The sequence below is a fragment of the Orcinus orca genome, chromosome X (genome assembly GCF_937001465.1).
Source record: "Orcinus orca chromosome X, mOrcOrc1.1, whole genome shotgun sequence".
Taxonomy (NCBI): Eukaryota; Metazoa; Chordata; class Mammalia; order Artiodactyla; family Delphinidae; genus Orcinus; species Orcinus orca.
Window position 1 is genome coordinate 47,289,198 of NC_064580.1, and position 17,784 is coordinate 47,306,981.

General features: G+C 37.7%; 1 protein-coding gene across 11 annotated transcripts in view; it reads right to left on the reverse strand.

Annotated features, from left to right (window-relative positions):
* Positions 1–17,784, reverse strand: part of HUWE1 (HECT, UBA and WWE domain containing E3 ubiquitin protein ligase 1) — a 143,611-nt gene that overhangs the window by 90,244 nt on the left and 35,583 nt on the right. For 9 of the 11 annotated variants that reach the window (XM_049704562.1, XM_049704568.1, XM_049704564.1 and 6 more), the window contains 7 exons: positions 5,751–5,813; positions 3,593–3,670; positions 2,667–2,714; positions 2,518–2,586; positions 1,960–2,059; positions 570–691; positions 124–274 (listed from right to left, as the gene is read on the reverse strand). In XM_049704562.1, coding sequence (XP_049560519.1) covers positions 124–274; positions 570–691; positions 1,960–2,059; positions 2,518–2,586; positions 2,667–2,714; positions 3,593–3,670; positions 5,751–5,813 — 631 coding nt within the window. The remainder of the gene's footprint in view (positions 1–123; positions 275–569; positions 692–1,959; positions 2,060–2,517; positions 2,587–2,666; positions 2,715–3,592; positions 3,671–5,750; positions 5,814–17,784) is intronic. The other 2 variants (XM_049704565.1, XM_049704570.1) reach the window with 1 other exon arrangement.

Below are 17,784 nucleotides of genomic sequence, written 5' to 3' on the forward strand. Positions count from 1 at the left end.
GAGAGAGAGAGAAAGAACAAGCTCAGAATTTGGTGTTAAGTTGGCAGGATGCTAAACAAAGGCAGACAAAGCAAAGGGTAGGGTTCCTCTTGGTGGCTAGGACAATAACCACCAAAACTTTACCAATCATGGCCTGGATACAGTTCCGCACAAGTACAGGCAAAAATCCATGGTAGGAGGCAGTTCCAGTACAGTCAATAATACTGCTGAGCTTGGGAGTTCTCTCCAGGTGGACAATTGATGTTAATGTTCGTAAAGAAGCAGCTTTAATCTCCTTTGAAAACAGAAAGTAAACATGGGATGTGTTAAATAAGAAGTAGATGACTGAACCAAGTTGCTAATACCCACTCTAAAATTTAAGTTATTCTACTGGTAATTGCTTGGAGTAGATGGAGGTCTGTTGAGAATAACATTGAAAATCCTGCGTTTGTTAAATTTGCAGCGAAATATCCAAAGAGGAAAGGGCTAAGCTTCCCTCTTGGGGTTCATTTTAACCTCTGGGAAAAACCAAAAATCAGATAAATACATATGAGCCTGATATACACAGGAAAATATTAATAAATACTTACCATAAGCTGCTTATCTGTTATCTGAAGGACATCTACCAACTCTTCTATCAACCCATTATACAAGATACTGTTTGCGGACTCCTGCAAGGCATTGGAATACACTGCAAAAGGAGAAATAAACACTTTAGGCAAGAAGGCAGTGGTCAAGCCACTGCCCAATGACAAACCTTTTGGCACCTACTGGTTCTGGGGAAGGACTCCCTTCCCACCAGCAATGGAGGGCAGAATCACTGAATTCTAGAGGACTGGATCAAACACAGTGATAAGCTCTAAATACCCACCAAACTGACAGATTCTCCTATTAATGATATTGTCTTGGGCAAAGATTTTCAGGAATCAAAAGAGAATGAAGAATTAATATTTTATAACATCACTACTTGATAACTCTATTACACCCAGGACTTCCATTTTAGTCTCTTCATGTGTTTCTGTTTTACACTGGAAACACTTATACAAACTGTAAAGAACAGAATTTATGGACTATTGCAGACTAAATCAGAAACTTGTATGACACTGTAGTAAAATTTGAGAGAATGCATGTGATCTACTTCCAATAAATCCCACACAAAGGTAATACTGAACACAGTCTCCTGAAGTGCAAACTAATGGGATTTGAGCACATTCAGTTTTCAACAAACATTTCCTGGGTACCCACTAACATACCAGAAGTTATGCTAGGTATGTTATGCTAGGTATGAATACGAATAGAATAGTAGGAATTTCATTTCAAGGAACTCATAGTTTTAAAGAGTAGAAAAACAAGTAATTACATAATGAAGGATGGTAATATTAACAGGAGCTACCATTTTATACCTATGTGCCTGGCCTGTGCTAGGTACTTTACAGGTTTTCATTTAATCCTCAGATCAGCTTATAAAATACTTATTAAATGAGGAAACTGAGGCCAAAAGGATAAACAGGTGCCTAATAAACTGCAGTCAGGGCGAAAGCCCAGGACTGATTTCAAAACCAGTGTGCTTTCCACTGTACCACCCTACAGTTAAAAGTAAAATGCACAGTACTATTTAATGAATTTCAAAATTATACTCCCAAAGAAGAGGAAGATGAAATGGCAAGAGGAAAAATAGGGCCCAGAGGAAGACGACTATCTGAACACTCATTAAGAAAAACAAAACAAAACCCCCCCCACCCAAATAAAGACTAAACCTATGTGATATATGTCAATCATATCCTCTTTCTGATCCAACATTAAGGAGCCCAAGGATGATGAATACAGTGAACACTAGGAATGCTGGCAATTTTACAATTTAACTTGCCACCTAGGTAAATACAATAAGCCCCATAGCAACAAAGACAGATGAAGTTCAAAGGAAATCAAGTCTAAACTGCCTAACCAGGGCCTGTTAATTATAGGGTGTTATTCTCTTACCTAATATAGATATTGCATGCAGCCTGGCCTGAACAGCTTGCAATCGCTTCCTGTGATTAGAAAAGCCATGGGCCAGCCGTATGTGTGTAAATAACAGCATCTGTAGAGACATAAGACCTAAATTAGGAAACCAATGGAAAAGGTGACTATACTTTCTGAGGAAGGGCTAAATCTTACTCACGGGGCTACTTGACATTTGGCAAGAGTTCTGATTGTTATTAATCAAATCAAATATTTGATCACCATTACAATGAGCAGAAAAAAATAACACAACTAAACATTTTCTTCTTTGGTAGCCAAAGTGTTGAGCTACCACCACTTATTAGATATTCATGGTGAATAAGGCTGCTTCTGTTTTCCTCAAAGTCTCACCAGGACCTAGGAAGTCAGTTTAAGTGTTGGCCTCATAAAAGATGAGGAAACTAAGGCCCACGGAGGCTAATTTGCCCACTGTCTGACTCCATTCTTTCTGCTATGCTATATCCCAGCCCCAGCACATATCACTGATCTATATGGATAACAACCACACCCTTTAGATATTTTTAAGACATATCATACCTGCTTATCCTTAGGAATGCTGTACATTTTGGTAAGAGATTCCATGATTTCAGAAGGGCTTTCTGAAATCTACATTAGAAAAAAAACTGTTAGGAACAAAAAGTGAACCAAATGTTAAGAACTAACCCATAGTCAAAGATTCCTCTTACCTTGTCAAGTTGCTCTATGTGAATATAATGTAGTGTGTTACTAGATGTCTGAAATTAAAAAGATAGGAGAGTTGTTAGGAGTCACTGTATACCTTAGCTTCCCCCTGCCATAGGACTGCAAGAGCTATCTGAAAAACAAGATGTCACCCCTAGGTTGAAGCCTCAACTGAATGCTCTCAAAAATCAAAATATTCTTTAGAATCCCCCCAAATGTTCATTTTATATATTTTCAGCAAAGCTTCTTTGAAACCAGTAGATTAAATATATAATGCACATAGCCAGATACATTTCATGTTCTTCCTTATCCCTTTTTAACCTGTATTGACTTAATACCTACAGCCTCTGTATTCACAGTAGAGTGAATCCATGTAAATGGTTTCTTTCTAAATATGCATTAGAGCTGTTCTCAAGGCACCAATAATCTAGAAAGATTATTTATTATTATTATATATTTTAAGTAGAAAGGAAAAAAAAAAGATCTTGTTCACTAGGCCACTTCTAAACCAAAGTGAATTTTGCTATCTCCTCAAAGAATATGCAATGTCCAGATAATTGAAGCAGGACCTTGTAAGCAATACATAGACTTCTTGCAGGCTGGCTTAAGTAGAGAAAGTTCAGCCGATCACTACCTAGACTATTATACCAAACAGTGGAATTCTCAACTGAGACTGAGAAAAATACACCAGTCCTAACAGTGCCACATAAACAGTCCTGTCTTTTGGCAGTTCCAACGTAAGTAAGATTCAAACCTATCAGAGCTGGGCAAACAATGAACACTTATTCCTGAGAAGCTGCTGGATATATTTAGCTTGGAAGGGCAGCAACGTAGCTCAACATCATTCCCTCTTTTTACTGAGGAGTCCTAGAAAAGTTGACCCCAGCTACGGATTACTGACTTTATTAGAACAAGTGTGAATGAGACTCACCCTTCTCTCGATTTTGACCTCGGCCCCAGGGTCTGCATAGAATTCAAAGTGTAGTGTAGTTGCACTGGGTGGGTATTTCTGTGTATAAAGCACATGAAAGAATGAGATACCATCTTCTCTTAAATCTTCCCTCGGACTTAGCCACTTGTCCAACCCAGTGTGACAGCAGAATGAGCAGTGTCGTCAGCAGCTACAGTGCCTTCACTCCTTGTTTTAGCAGAGCTCAGATGTCTTGTAACAACACAGAATCAGGAGGGTGGAGCCCAGAGCTCTAAAAGCTTTCATATTCCTTACTTGATAATTCAAGTTATCAGTTGTTCTTTCTTTCAAGAGATCAATTTTGACTGCAGCTATTCTCAAGAGGAAAAAGAGAGGCAAGTCTGCCCCGAATAATTAATAAGAATCCAAGGATGAAGGACAAATACAAGGGTCTAGGTACCAGTTCGAGAATGGAAAAGAACACTCTTATGGAAATCTCAGTGAATATAATCACCTTTTGAAATATTTTATTCAAACTATGCCTCATGGGCCTACCTTCATAATTCTTTAAATACTCCTTTCCATACCATCCTACATCATTTCTCATGATATCCAACTGCTTTTCTGCACAGGTAGATACCAAGTCAATATAAACCAGACCCTGACAACAAATCCTATTTAACTCTAGAAAAGCAACATGAAAAACAAAGTAAGACTGCAAGAGCATGTCCATTAAAGCGTATCTTTGAAAGAAACCGGTAGCAGTGGTTGCCTCTGGGGATGGAGAATTACTGTATACCCCTTTATACTCTTAGAATTTTTTAACATGTATATGTATTACTTCCTTTCAAAGTACACAAAGTTTTCAAAGTCCTATGACATGCCAAATATCAATAAATAAAAGAATGCATGATTTCTTAATATAGGCTGAGACCAAGATGGGTAACAGACATCACGCAAGCCTAGTAGAGTATGTCATACTGTTTTGCTCAAGTGGCCAAGAACAAGCTTGATATACATAAGGAGTCTCAGAATTAATCAACTAAACTTTAAGATGAAAAATAATTTTCTCAGAATTAGAATTCCAAACTGAATACCCTTTAAGATTTATATAGCTTTGATTATTAAAACAGACAACATTCACCTCTCATATTACCCAATATCCACTCATATAATGTACACTAAAGAAAGTATACCAGCTAAGGTGGGAAAAGTAATTTGTTCTATTTGTAGTTTTCTGTGACCAGAAAAAGAACCATTCTCCTAGGGGTAAAAAGGCTTGTTAAGATAAATATACTAAATTTCACTGCAGCCATTTGTCCTATACATGACAAATTGATAAAAGAAGCATACATCTGTTGGAAAATACAGCTGCTTCTTGGCATGGAATTGTATCATAATAATCCAGTTGTGCTTTGTGGTTCTACAGCAACGTATCAAAGCAGAGGGGAGGATGGCCTGAGTTCACAGTCTAAACATGGGTTAAAGGTATGAGCAGGACAGGCATGAGGGGTAAACATGGAAAACACACAGAACACTACAAGTTCTCAATAACCAAAATGGCAGAACTGTTCTCCAAGCAGCCATTCTTAAATCATGCCAGACTGCCCAGAGTTCTGATAGTTCCAGTGAAAAAGTACAAGGAAGGGGCTTCCCTGGTGGCACAGTGGTTGAGAGTCTGCCTGCCGATGCAGGGGACGCGGGTTCGTGCCCCGGTCTGGGAAGATCCCACATGCCACGGAGCGGCTGGGCCCGTGAGCCATGGCCGCTGGGCCTGCGCGTCAGGAGCCTGTGCTCCGTAACGGGAGAGGCCACGGCAGTGAGAGGCCCGCGTATCACAAAAAAAGAAAAAAAGAAAAAAGAAAAAAAAAAGTACAAGGAAGTGTACTTTCTGGGATTTTTCATCACTTTCAAACTGACTCACCAAACGCAGTTTCTTACTCAAGAGATGGGTATGATCATATACTTTGTTTCTGAGATTCTTCATTTACCACCAGTACATTGAGAGCCCAAGCATTTCTAGAAAAGGTATGCTATATCTCAATTGATCTCAGGTTCCTCAAAAGTCCTGATGTGAAGTGGCAACTTTAAATACCATATATTCATTGTAAAGTAAGGCTCAAAAAGAGATCACGCACAGCTCTGTCAAAAGACACCCATATCCCAAAGAGTCACTTACCATCATATGCAAGTCTCTGCAACATTCTGCAAGTCCAAAGCCATTCTCCTTTCCACCCCAGCTCTTGGAAAAAGAGAAAAGACAGTGTTAAAACAGTGCCTAAGGTAGCTTTGTGTATAAAATATTTATGAGTATGTGGCTGCCTGGAACACAGTGTTGAGAAGACATCCAATGTTAAAGTCAAACAAAAAGAGGGAGCAAAGAGAAGCAAGAACTTCAGTAAGACTCAAGGCAAGATGGTCTGCCTAAAGGTGATTTCTCCAATGAGATCAATTTCATTATTCTGTGAGGATGCTACTGAGAACATGAACAGCTCCTGCAAGCAAATGTATTTTATATGCCTGCAGTCAGGCTTGCTGAAAGGTCAGTCTTGATCCATTGGGTCTTCAGTACTGTACTGTGCTTTCCATGCTCAGCCTGCTCACCTCTCACATAGGGTGGAATTACATGCTCTCCAGTTTCTTACTTTTTGACATGAGCCAAAGTGCAAAGTAGAAGATTCTGCATTGCTTACTACTACTATACTCTGCCACCACAAAGTCTAAAAAACTCATCAACAAGTACTAGCCCTTAAGGTAATAGGGGAGAATGGCTCAACTGTACACTATTATTGGCTTCCAAATCCAAAACCTCAGCCATACAATCTTGCTTAAAAACTAGCCTGCATTTTCAACAGCGTTTGAGATATCCATCATTTTTGCCTAATTCTGAACTCTCCCAGGGGTGGGGCAGGCACTTGTTGAAAACATTCAAGAGTAAGTGCATTAGTCCCCTGGGAGAGGCATACAATTGGGGTAAATAACAGACAAACTGAAAAGCTTGGGAAGAAAGGCTGGGGCGTGCAATGCTTTGGGGAATAAGGGCTTTGAAAAGCCCTTTCCACACACTCCTGGGAATCTAGAAGGCCACATGTATGCCCAAGGTTGGGCACATTCTCAGAAAAGACCTGAGAAAGCACTAAGTTCCCACATCTCTGGCTGACATCAGGCTCTATGCAAGCCAGAAGTGAAGGCTAAGTCAGAGCTGTAAACTTCCTGAGTACTGAAGACAGTGAGTATTCACGTTGAAGATACCAACATACACAGAGACCCCACCGGCAAAGATGGAGATATTTCGGTTCCAGGAGTTTAAAGCAAATAAAACTAGCTGACCACTAAGCTAATAGAATAGAGACTTCAATGACCACACAAAACAAAGAATTACAAAGTCAGTTCAGAAAAGTCTAAACAAACAACGACAAATCATAACAACAAACCCTGGGGAGGGGTGAGAATCTGATTTCCAGAGTTGCCACATATAATATCCAAAATGCCCATTATAGCAACATAAGGAGTGATGCCAGCAAGATGGCCAAATAAGATGTCTCTCACTGCACCCCCCACCCCTGCAACAATTTGGCATCCATTCATGGAGAAAAGTGCCTTTATGGGAGCTGTGGAAACCAGCCTCATATGCAAAGGGACCTGGGAGGAGGCATACAGACCTCAGTCCCAGCTGTGGACCCTGCAGTGGCCTGTGAACCAGCTGTAGCCACTCTCAGCAGCTGTTTGAGAGCCCGAGGAGAACACTGTCTTAAACAATCATCCATGGATGATAAAGGTTAAAGGACAAAATTTTTAAAAAAAATAAGAGCTAAAATAATGTTAATGAATACACAATATAAAAAGAGGTAAACTGTGACATCAAAAACATAAAATGGAACGGGAATAAAAGAGTAAAGTTTTTCAGATGCAAAGTTAAGTTGTTATCAGTGTTAAAATAAAACGATTATATCTTTTTCTAAAAAATAAATTTATTTAATTAATTTATTTATTTTTGGCTGCATTGGGTCTTTGCTGCTGCGCTCGGGCTTTCTCTAGTTGCAGTGAGTGGGGGCTACTCTTCATTGCGGTGCGTGGGCTTCTCACTGTGGTGGCTTCTCTTGTTGAGGAGTATGGGCTCTAGGCACGTGGGCTTCAGTAGTTGTGGCACGTGGGCTCAGTAGTTGTGGCTTGCAGGCTCTAGAGTGCAGGCTCAGTAGTTGTGGCACACGGGCTTAGTTGCTCTGCGGCATGTGGGATCTTCCTGGACCAGGGATCGAACCCGTGTCCCCTGCATTGGCAGGTGGATTCTTAACCACTGCACTACCAGGGGAAGTCCCAAAACTATTATATCTATGTTTTATGTAAGGTTCATGGTAACCACAAAGCAAAAACCTAGATTAGATACACAAAAGACGAACAGTAGGGGATGAAAGCATACTACTACGAAAAACCATCATTCACAAAGAAAGGCAGCAAGAGAAGAAAGGGACAAGGGAAGTACAAAACAACAAAAGACGAACAGTAGGGGATGAAAGCATACTACTATGAAAAACCATCATTCACAAAGAAAGGCAGCAAGAGAAGAAAGGGACAAGGGAAATACAAAACAACAAAAAAAGAACTAGTAAGATGGCATTACTAAGTCCCTGCCTATCAATAATTACTCCAAATGTAGATGGACTGATTTTCCAATCAAAAGGCATAGAGTAGCTGGATGGAAAAAAAAACAAGATCCAACTATATGCTACCTACAAGACTCACCTCGGCTTTAAGGACACACATAGGCTCAAAGTAAAGGGATGGAAAAAGATATTTTACACAAGTGGAAACCAAAAGAGCAGGGATAGCTACTTATATCAGAAAAAACAGGCTTTAACTCATAACCTGTAATGGGAGACAATTAAGGTCATTATAGAATGATTAAGGGGTCAATTCAAAGAGGATATAACAATTGTAAATTATATGGACATAATGTTGGAGCATCTAAATGTATTAAGCAAATACTAATAGATATGAAGGGAGAAACAGAGAATACAATAATAGTAGGAGATGTCAACATCTCACTTTCAACAATGGCTAGATTGTACTGAGAGAAAAATCAAGAAGGAAACATTGGATTTGAACTATACTTTAGACCAATGGACCTAGTAGGCATATGTATAACATTTTATTTAACAGCAGAATACACACTCTTCTCAAACCCACATGGAACATTCTCCTACATAGATTATATGATAGGTCACAAGACAAGTCTTAGCAAATTTAAGATAGAAATCATACCAAGTATCTTTCTGGACCCCAACAGTATGAAACTGGAAATCAGTAACAGGAAGAAAACTGGAAAAATTCACAAAGATGTGGAAATTAAACAATACACTACTGAACAACCAATGGGTCAAAAGAAATCAAAAGGCAAATTAAAAACATCTTGAGACAAATGAAAATGAAAACAAAACACATGAAAACGAATGAGATGCACCAAAAGCAGTTCTAAGAGGGAAGTTTATAGGAATAAATGCCTACATTAAGAAACAAGATCTCAAATAAACCTAATTTTATACCTCAACTTGAAACTTGAAAAAGAAACTAAGCCTAAAGTTAGCAGAAGAAAGGAAATAACAAAGATCAGAACAGAAATAAATGAGACTAGAAAAAACACAGAAAAGATTAATGAAAATAAGAGTTCTTTTAAAAAAAACTACTCAACAAAATAGACAAAACTTTAGCTACTGAGAAAAAAAGGCTGAAGACTCAAATAAATAAAATGAGAAACAAAAGAAGAGACATTATAACTGATACCACAGATACAAAGGATCATCAAGAGACTACTATGAACAAACTGTCAACAAACTGGATAACCTAGAAGAATTGGATAAATTCCTAGAAATATATAATCTAACAAAACAAAATCATGGAGAAATAGAAAATATGAATATACCAATAATGAGTAAGCAGACTGAATCAGTAATCAAAAAATACCCCAAAAAGAAAATTCCAGGACCAAATGGTTTCCTTGGTGAATTTCTCCAAACATTTAAAGAATAACCAATCCTTCTCAAACTTTTACCAAAAAATTGAAGAGGAAGGAACACTTCCAAACTCATTGCTTGAAAAGTTACCATTGTTTGGCCAAAATTACCCTGATAACAAAGCCAGATAAGGACACTACAAGAACAGAAAACTACAGGCCAGTATCCCTGATGAACAAACTTGCAAAAGTCCTCAGCAAACTACCAGCAAACCAAGTTCAACAGCATATTAAAAGGAACATACACCACGATTTAAGTGGGATTTATCCCTGGGATGCAAAGATGTTTCAACACATGCAAATCAGTAAGTGTGATACCACATTAAGAGAATGAAAGACAAAAATCACATGATCATCTCAAAAGTTGCAGAAAAAGCAATGTCAAAATTCAACATCCTTTCATAATAAAAACTCAAAAATGGGGTATAGAAGGAACATATCTCAACATGATAAAGGCCACATATGACAAGCCCACAGCTAACAGCATACTCAAGGATGAAAGGGTGAACCCTTTCCCTCTAAGATCAGGAACAAGACAAGGGTGCCCACTCTAACCACTCCTATTCAACACAGTATTGGAAATACTAGCCAGAGCCAATTAGGCAAGAAAAAGAAATAAAACGCATACAATTCAGAAAGGAAGAAGTAAAACTATTTCCATTTGCAAATGATATGATCTCATATATAGAAAACCCTCAAGGCTCCACCAAAAAACTGTTAGAATTAAATTCAGTAAAGTTGTAGGATACAAAATCAACATACAGAAATCAGTCACATCTCCACACACTATCTGAAAAAGAAATAAAACATTCCCATTTACAATAGCATAAAAAACAGTAAAATACTTAGAAATAAATTTTACCAAGGAGGTAAAAATCTGTACACTGAAAACTATAAAACACTGATGAAAGGCATTAAAGAAGACACAAACATCCTATGTTCATGGACTGGAAGAATTAATACTGTCAAAATGTCCACAGTACCAAAAGCAATCTACAGATTTTAATTACTATCAAAATTTCAATGACATTTTCCCCAGAAATAGGAAAAACAATCCTTAAATTTATATGGAACCAAGAAGACCCCAAATAACTAAAGCAATCCTCAGAAAGAACAAAGTTACAGGTATCATACTTCCTGATTTCAAACATCATTACAAAGCTATAGTAATCAAAACAGTATGGTATTAGCATATTAAAAACACACACAGACCAACAGAACATAATCAAGAGCCCAGAAGTAAATCTTCACATAGTCAACTAATATTTGAAAGGGAGACAATAATTAATGGGGAAAATATACTCTCTTCAATAAATGGTGCTGGGGAAAACTGGATAACCAGTTTTCTGGATAACACACAGAAAAATGAAATTTGACCCCCTATCTTATACCATCCAAAAAATTAACCTAAATTTGGGGCTTCCCTGGTGGAGCAGTGGTTGAGAGTCCGCCTGCCGATGCAGGGGACATGGGTTCGTGCCCTGGTCCGGGAAGATCCCACATGCCGCAGAGCGGCTAGGCCCGTGAGCCATGGCCGCTGAGCCTGCGCGTCTGGAGCCTGTGCTCCTCAACAGGAGAGGCCACAGCAGTGAGAGGACCGCGTACCGCAAAAAAAAAAAAAAAAAAGAATTAACCTAAATTAAAGACTTCAACATAAAACCTGAAACCATAAAGCTCCTAAAAGAAAACACAGGGTAAAAGCACCCCAACATTGGTCTTGGTGACAATTATTTGGACATGACACCAAAAGCAACAAAGGCAAACTGCATCAAACTAAAACACTTCTGCACAGCAAAAGAAACAATCAACAAAATGAAAAGACGACCTGCAAAATAGGAGAAAATATCTGCAAACCTTAGTAATTTCTTATAAGAAATTACTATCCAAAATATAAACAACTCATGTTGATATAACTGAATAACAATAACAAAAGCCAACCATCTGATTTTAAAATGGGCAGAGGAACTGAATAGACATTTTTCCAAAGATAATATACAAATGGCCAACAGTTACATGAAATGGTTCTTAGCATCACTAGACATCAGGGAAATGCGAATCATAGCCACAATGATATATCACTTCACACCTGATAGAATGGCCATTTTCAAGAAGACAAGAGATAACAAGTATTGGTGAGTATTTGGAGAAAAGGGGACCCTTGTGCGCTGTTGGTGGGAATATAAATTGGTATAGCCACTACAGAAGACAAACAGTATGGAGGTGCCTCAAAAAAGGAACTATTATATGATCCAGCAATCCCAGTTCTGGCTATCTATCCAAAAGAAAGGAAATCAGGACAAAGAGATATCTGCACTCCCATATTTACTATAAAGTTATTCACACTAGCCAAGGTATGGAAACAACTTAAGTGTCTGTCTATGGATGAATGGATAAAGAAGATGTGCTGTACATACACACACACACACACACACACACACACACAATGAAATACTGTTCAGCCACAAGAAAGAAGGAAATCTCCCCTTATGTGACAACATGCATGGACCTTGAGGGCATTCTAATAAGTGAATAAATCAGACAGAGAAAGACAACTACTGAATGGTATCATTTATACATGGAATCTAAAAAAGCTCAACACATAGAAATAGAGGTTAGAATGGTGGTTGCCAGGGACTGGGGATTGGGGGAAATGTGGAGATGTTGGTCAAATCGCACAAACTTCTACTGTGGTAATCACTATGCAATATATTAAGTGTATCAAATCATCATGTTGTATACCTTTAAGTTACACAATGCTTTAATTCAATTATATCCCCATAAAACCAGAAAAAATTAATTAATAGAAACCATTCCTGAGCAAGTCCAGACACTGGATTTAGTAGGCAAAGACTTTAAATCATCTTTTTTAAATATGCTTAAAGAGCTAAATGAAATCATATAAAAAGAACTAAAGGAAACCATGAGAATGATGTCTCATCAAACAAAGAATGTCAATAAAAAGTCAGAGGTTATAAAAAAGGAAGCAAATAGAAATTCTGGAGCTGAAAAAGCACAATAACAGAAATGAAAAATTCACTAGAGTGGTTCAACAGCAGATGTAAGCAGGGAGAAAAATGAATCAATGAACTTAATTAAATATATATAACGTTAGGTGGTAATATGTGCTACAGAAAAAAATGAAGAAAAGTGTAATAGGGAGTACGGTAGGTGTTCTAATTTTAAAACAGGATGGTAGGGAAGACTTCACTGAGATGGTGGCTCTTAAGACTTAGAGAAGATAAGGGAGCAAGCCATAGAGACAACTGGGGATGTAGCTGTGCAGAGGCCCTGCAGCAAGAGTGTGCCTGCCACTGTCCAGGAAAGCAAGGGTGCCAGTTATCTGGAATGGACTGAGCCTGGGGGAAAGAAATGTGAGGTGAGGTCAAAGTTTGATTTTATACACATTACAATTGATATCCAGCAGAGATTTTGAGAAGGCAGTAAATATACAAGTTTGAGGTTCAAGGAAAACATACAATTTTTGGAGTCAATGGTCCTTAAAACCATGAAATTGGATCAGATCACCTAGGCAAAATGTATTGATAGCTGGATAAGACACAGAGCCTGGGGTGGAGCCCTGGGCCACTCTAACACTCAGAGGCAGCAGAAGAGGAGGCACCAGTCAAGCAGACATAGAAGGGCAACAATGGAGGACCAGGAGGGTGGTTCAGAAGCTAAGACTTTAAAAATAGTATTTTCAAAGAATATTTAATGCTGTGGGAAAATACTCACCATAGGTTACATGGGGGGGGGGAAGCAGCATATGAAACACAATGTTAGTTATTTTTTCTACATGGTGGTGGTTGAGGATTATTATTATTTTCTTCTTTATACTTTTTTGTATTTTCTTAATTTTCAACACTGAACATGCATCACTTTTATAAAAATTCTGACAAATTTATTTGAAAATAAATATTGGAAGGTGGGAAAAAAAAAGAATCAATGAACCTGAAGACAGGTCAACTGAGATTACCCAGTCTGAAGAGCAGATAGAGGGGAAAAAAAGTAAACAGAGGTTAAGAGATCTGTGGGACTTCACCAAGTATACCAACATATACATAATGCGAGTCCAAGGGGAAGAGACAGAAGAAGGGGCAAAGAGATTATTTAAAGAAATAATGGCCAAAACATCAAATTTGACAAAAGACATGAATCTATAAATCCAAGAAGCTCCATGAAATTCAACAAGATAAAACAACACAGATCCACAGAAAGACACATTATAATCAGATTGTCAAAGGCCAAGACAGAGAGAATAATCTTGAAAGCAGAAGGAGAAATGTGACTTGTTATGTACAAGGGATCCTCACAGCTGATTTTTCATCAGAAACGATGGAGGCCAGAATGCAGTGGGAAGACATATTCAAAGTGCTAAAAGAAAATAACTGCCAATCAGATTCTATATCTGGCACAGTTATCTTTCATAAATGTAGGAGAAATTAACACTTTCTCAGATAAAAGCTGAAAGAGCTTGTTGCTAGCAGACCTGCCTATAAGAAACGCTAAACAGGAGTCCTTCAGGCTGAAATGAAAGGACACACCACAGTAACCTGACTCCATATGAAGAAATTAAGAACACCAGTAAGTTAATTTCATAGGTAAATATAAAAGGCATTATTAATGTATTTTTGGTTTGTAACTCCTTTTTTTCTGAGTGTTTTAAAAGACAACTACATAAAAAAGTAAATTCTACATCTATGTTGAATGGGCACACAATATATAAAAATGTAATTTGTGGCAACAACATACAGTGGGAGGAAAGTGCTATATAGGAGGAAAGTTTTTGTCTACTCTTAAAACTAAGTTGGTATTAATTTGAACTAACTTTTCATTAATGAAGATGTCAGTTGTAATACACAGGGAAAACATTAATAACTAGACAAAAAACAAGAAAACTAAGACTTGAACATTAAATCAACTAGACCTAACAGATATATACATATATATAGAACAATCCACCCCACAACAGAATATACATTCTTCTCAAGTACATACAAAACAGTCTCCCATATAGACCATATGTTAGGCCACAAAACAAACTTTAAGAAACTTCTAAAAAAGAATAAAATCATACAAAGTATCATCTCCAACAACAGAAAGAAATTAGAAATCCGTAACAGAAGGAAATCTGGAAAATTCACGAACACATGGAAATTAAACAATATACTGTTAACAACCAATGGGTAAAAGAAGAAATCAAAAGGGAAATTAGAAAATTCCTTAAGATGAATGAAAATGAAAACACTTCATATCAAAACTTATGGGATACATTTATGGGATAAAGCAGTGCTTAGAGGGAAATTTACAGCTGTTAATTGCCTACAACATTTAAAAAAGAAAGATCTCAAATCAGTAACCTAACAGTCTACCTTAAGGAACTAGAAAAACAGCAGCAAACTAAACCCAAAGCAAACATAAAGAAGGAAATAGTAAAACTGGAGCAGAGATAAATGAAACAAAATAGAAAAACAGAATCAGCTAAACCAAATTTGTTTCTTTGAAGATATCAACAAAAATAGACAAACCTTTAGCTACACTGACCAAAAAAAAAGTATGTTCTTGCTCTCTCAAGCTTGTTCTTTTAAAATATACATATAGGGCTTCCCTGGTGGTGCAGTGGTTGAGACTCTGCCTGCCAATGCAGGGGACACGGGTTCGAGCCCTGGTCTGGGAAGATCCCACATGCCGCGGAGCAACTAGGCCCGTGAGCCACAACTACTGAGCCTGCGCGTCTGGAGCCTGTGCTCCGCAACAAGAGAGGCCGCGATAGTGAGAGGCCCGCGCACCACGATGAAGAGTGGCCTCCGCTTGCCGCAACTAGAGAAAGCCCTCACACAGAAACGAGGACCCAACACAGCCAAAAAGTAAATTAATTAATTAAAAAAAAACTATTAAAATATACATATAGGAGGAACCAGTGAAAAGGGAAAGATTTAAGACAGCTATTCTGTTCATCTTCAATAACGACCAGAACAAGTTACTTGATTTCTCTGATCTTTACCTCAAAATTGAGCCTATGCACAGGGGCATACCTTATTTTACTGTGCTTTGCAGATACTGCTTTTTTAACTGAAGGTTTGTGGCAACCCTGCATTGAGCAAGTCTACTGGTTTTTTCATTTTTCCAACAGCATTTGCTCACTTCATGTCACTGTGTCACATTTTGGTAATTCTTGCAATATTTCAAACCTTTTCATCATTATTATATTTGTTATGATGATCTGTGATCAGTGATCATTGTTATTACTATTGTCATTATTTTGGGGTGCCATGAACCATGCCCATACAAGATGGCAAATTTAATGGAAAAAAAAAATGTGTTCTGACTGCTCCACTGACTGGCTGTTCTACCATCTCTCTCCCTCTCCTCAGGCCTCTCTGTTCCCTGAGACACAATAATACTGAAATTAGGCCAATTAATAAACTTACAAGGGCCTCTAAGTATTCAAGTAAAAGGAACAGTTAGTTGCACATCTCTCACTTTGTATCAAAAGCTAAAAATGATTAAGCTTAGTGATTCTTACACATTGGATCCATTTCTGGAAATTTTCCACTGTTATTACCACACTATTTTAATTACTTTTAGCTTTATAAAAAAAGTTAATACCCAATAGGAAGAGTACTTCCTCATTTCATTTTCAATATTTTCTTGGCTATTCCCAGGACTTCCAGTGAAGAAACATGGAATTTGCTGAAAACTGTGAGGACAAGGGATATATAAATACTTGATGCCACATAGGGGTGACAGGTAAGTCAAACCAAGGATCTGAATTTGCAAGGCAGAATAAGCTCGAAAGGCTATGTATCTCCACAATTATTTTCCTTTTGTTTCTTCTGTTGTCACAACTAACTGTTTTTTAGAATAGTTCAACTATTACTGTCACCACTAAATCTATCTTTTGTAATCTAATAAAAATCAAGTGCCTACGATAAGAAAGTTGTGGTAAGCTGGGATCCTTAAAAGACCATGTCAAGCCAAACTTGATTCATGAAAGTCTGTGATGTTGTGACATTTCTGAGATATTACCATTATTAAATACAAAGAAACATTTCTTACAAAATTATGTAAAGTTAATATGGGAAAACACTGATGCTAGTATGTTAAGTAAATAAAGTAGGATATCAAGTTACATATACTATATGCATTCAGCTATGTAAATATGCATAAAGACTAAGAAAATGTACCAAAATGTGAAGAGTAGACACATAATTATGATAAATTTTCTTCTGTACATTTCCAAAATTTTTAAATACTAAGCACATATTTTTATTATGTTTGTTTTACAGCCAACAAGACAAACCTATGGAATGTTTAAGATTCAAGGGTACTTATTAGTTAGTACTAAGAATAACTAGTTCTTTGTCCTTTTAATTATGCCCCTATATCACTTTCTCAACTACTATGTGAGCTTTTTAAAGAAAAGAACATGTTTTATACTATATCCAGCACAGGATTAGCCATATACTTCTTGAATGTTATCAAGTGGAAGAGTTGGGTGTGGATTCAAGGAGCTGGGTCTCAGGCTGACACCCAGGTTTGGAACATAAACCATGCTTAATCAACTCTACAAACAGCAGTTATCACATTTTACACTTTATCAGGGGCTAAAAGCCCATGGGCTTTTCCTAAAAATAATATAACTTCTGAATCTCATCGTCCTCACCTACTCCACAGTTACCATATGATCCTGGCAATTAAGTAGACACCCAATAAATAACATTTATATCAACCATGTCATATTTGACACCATCTCACTAGATGGGATTTGCTCAAGAATGGGTATGTATTCAGGTATCAGGGAAAAGGTCTAGATGCCTTTGAGATGGAACTATAAGAATCTGGTAAGATTTTGTAACTTTGCCCAATAGGATAGATTAAACCAATGGTTCTCAAAGTATGATCTCTGGACCAGCAGCCTCAACATCCCCTGGAAACTTATTAGCAATGCACATTACTGGGCTCTGCCCTAGGCCTACTGAATCAGAAATGGGGGTTGCAGGAATTGAGGTAAAGGGGTATGAGCAGACAGGGGAGGGAGACTAATCTATGCTTTAATAAATCGACTCTTTCTCATGCATGCTCGAGTTTGAGAACCAGTGTACCCAGACCCTCACAAAAATCAACCAACTGGCTTTTAACTGATTCAAGTCTTCCTGGAGAACTTCTGCTACATTTGCAGTTCACTAATATCTGTGCATAGTCA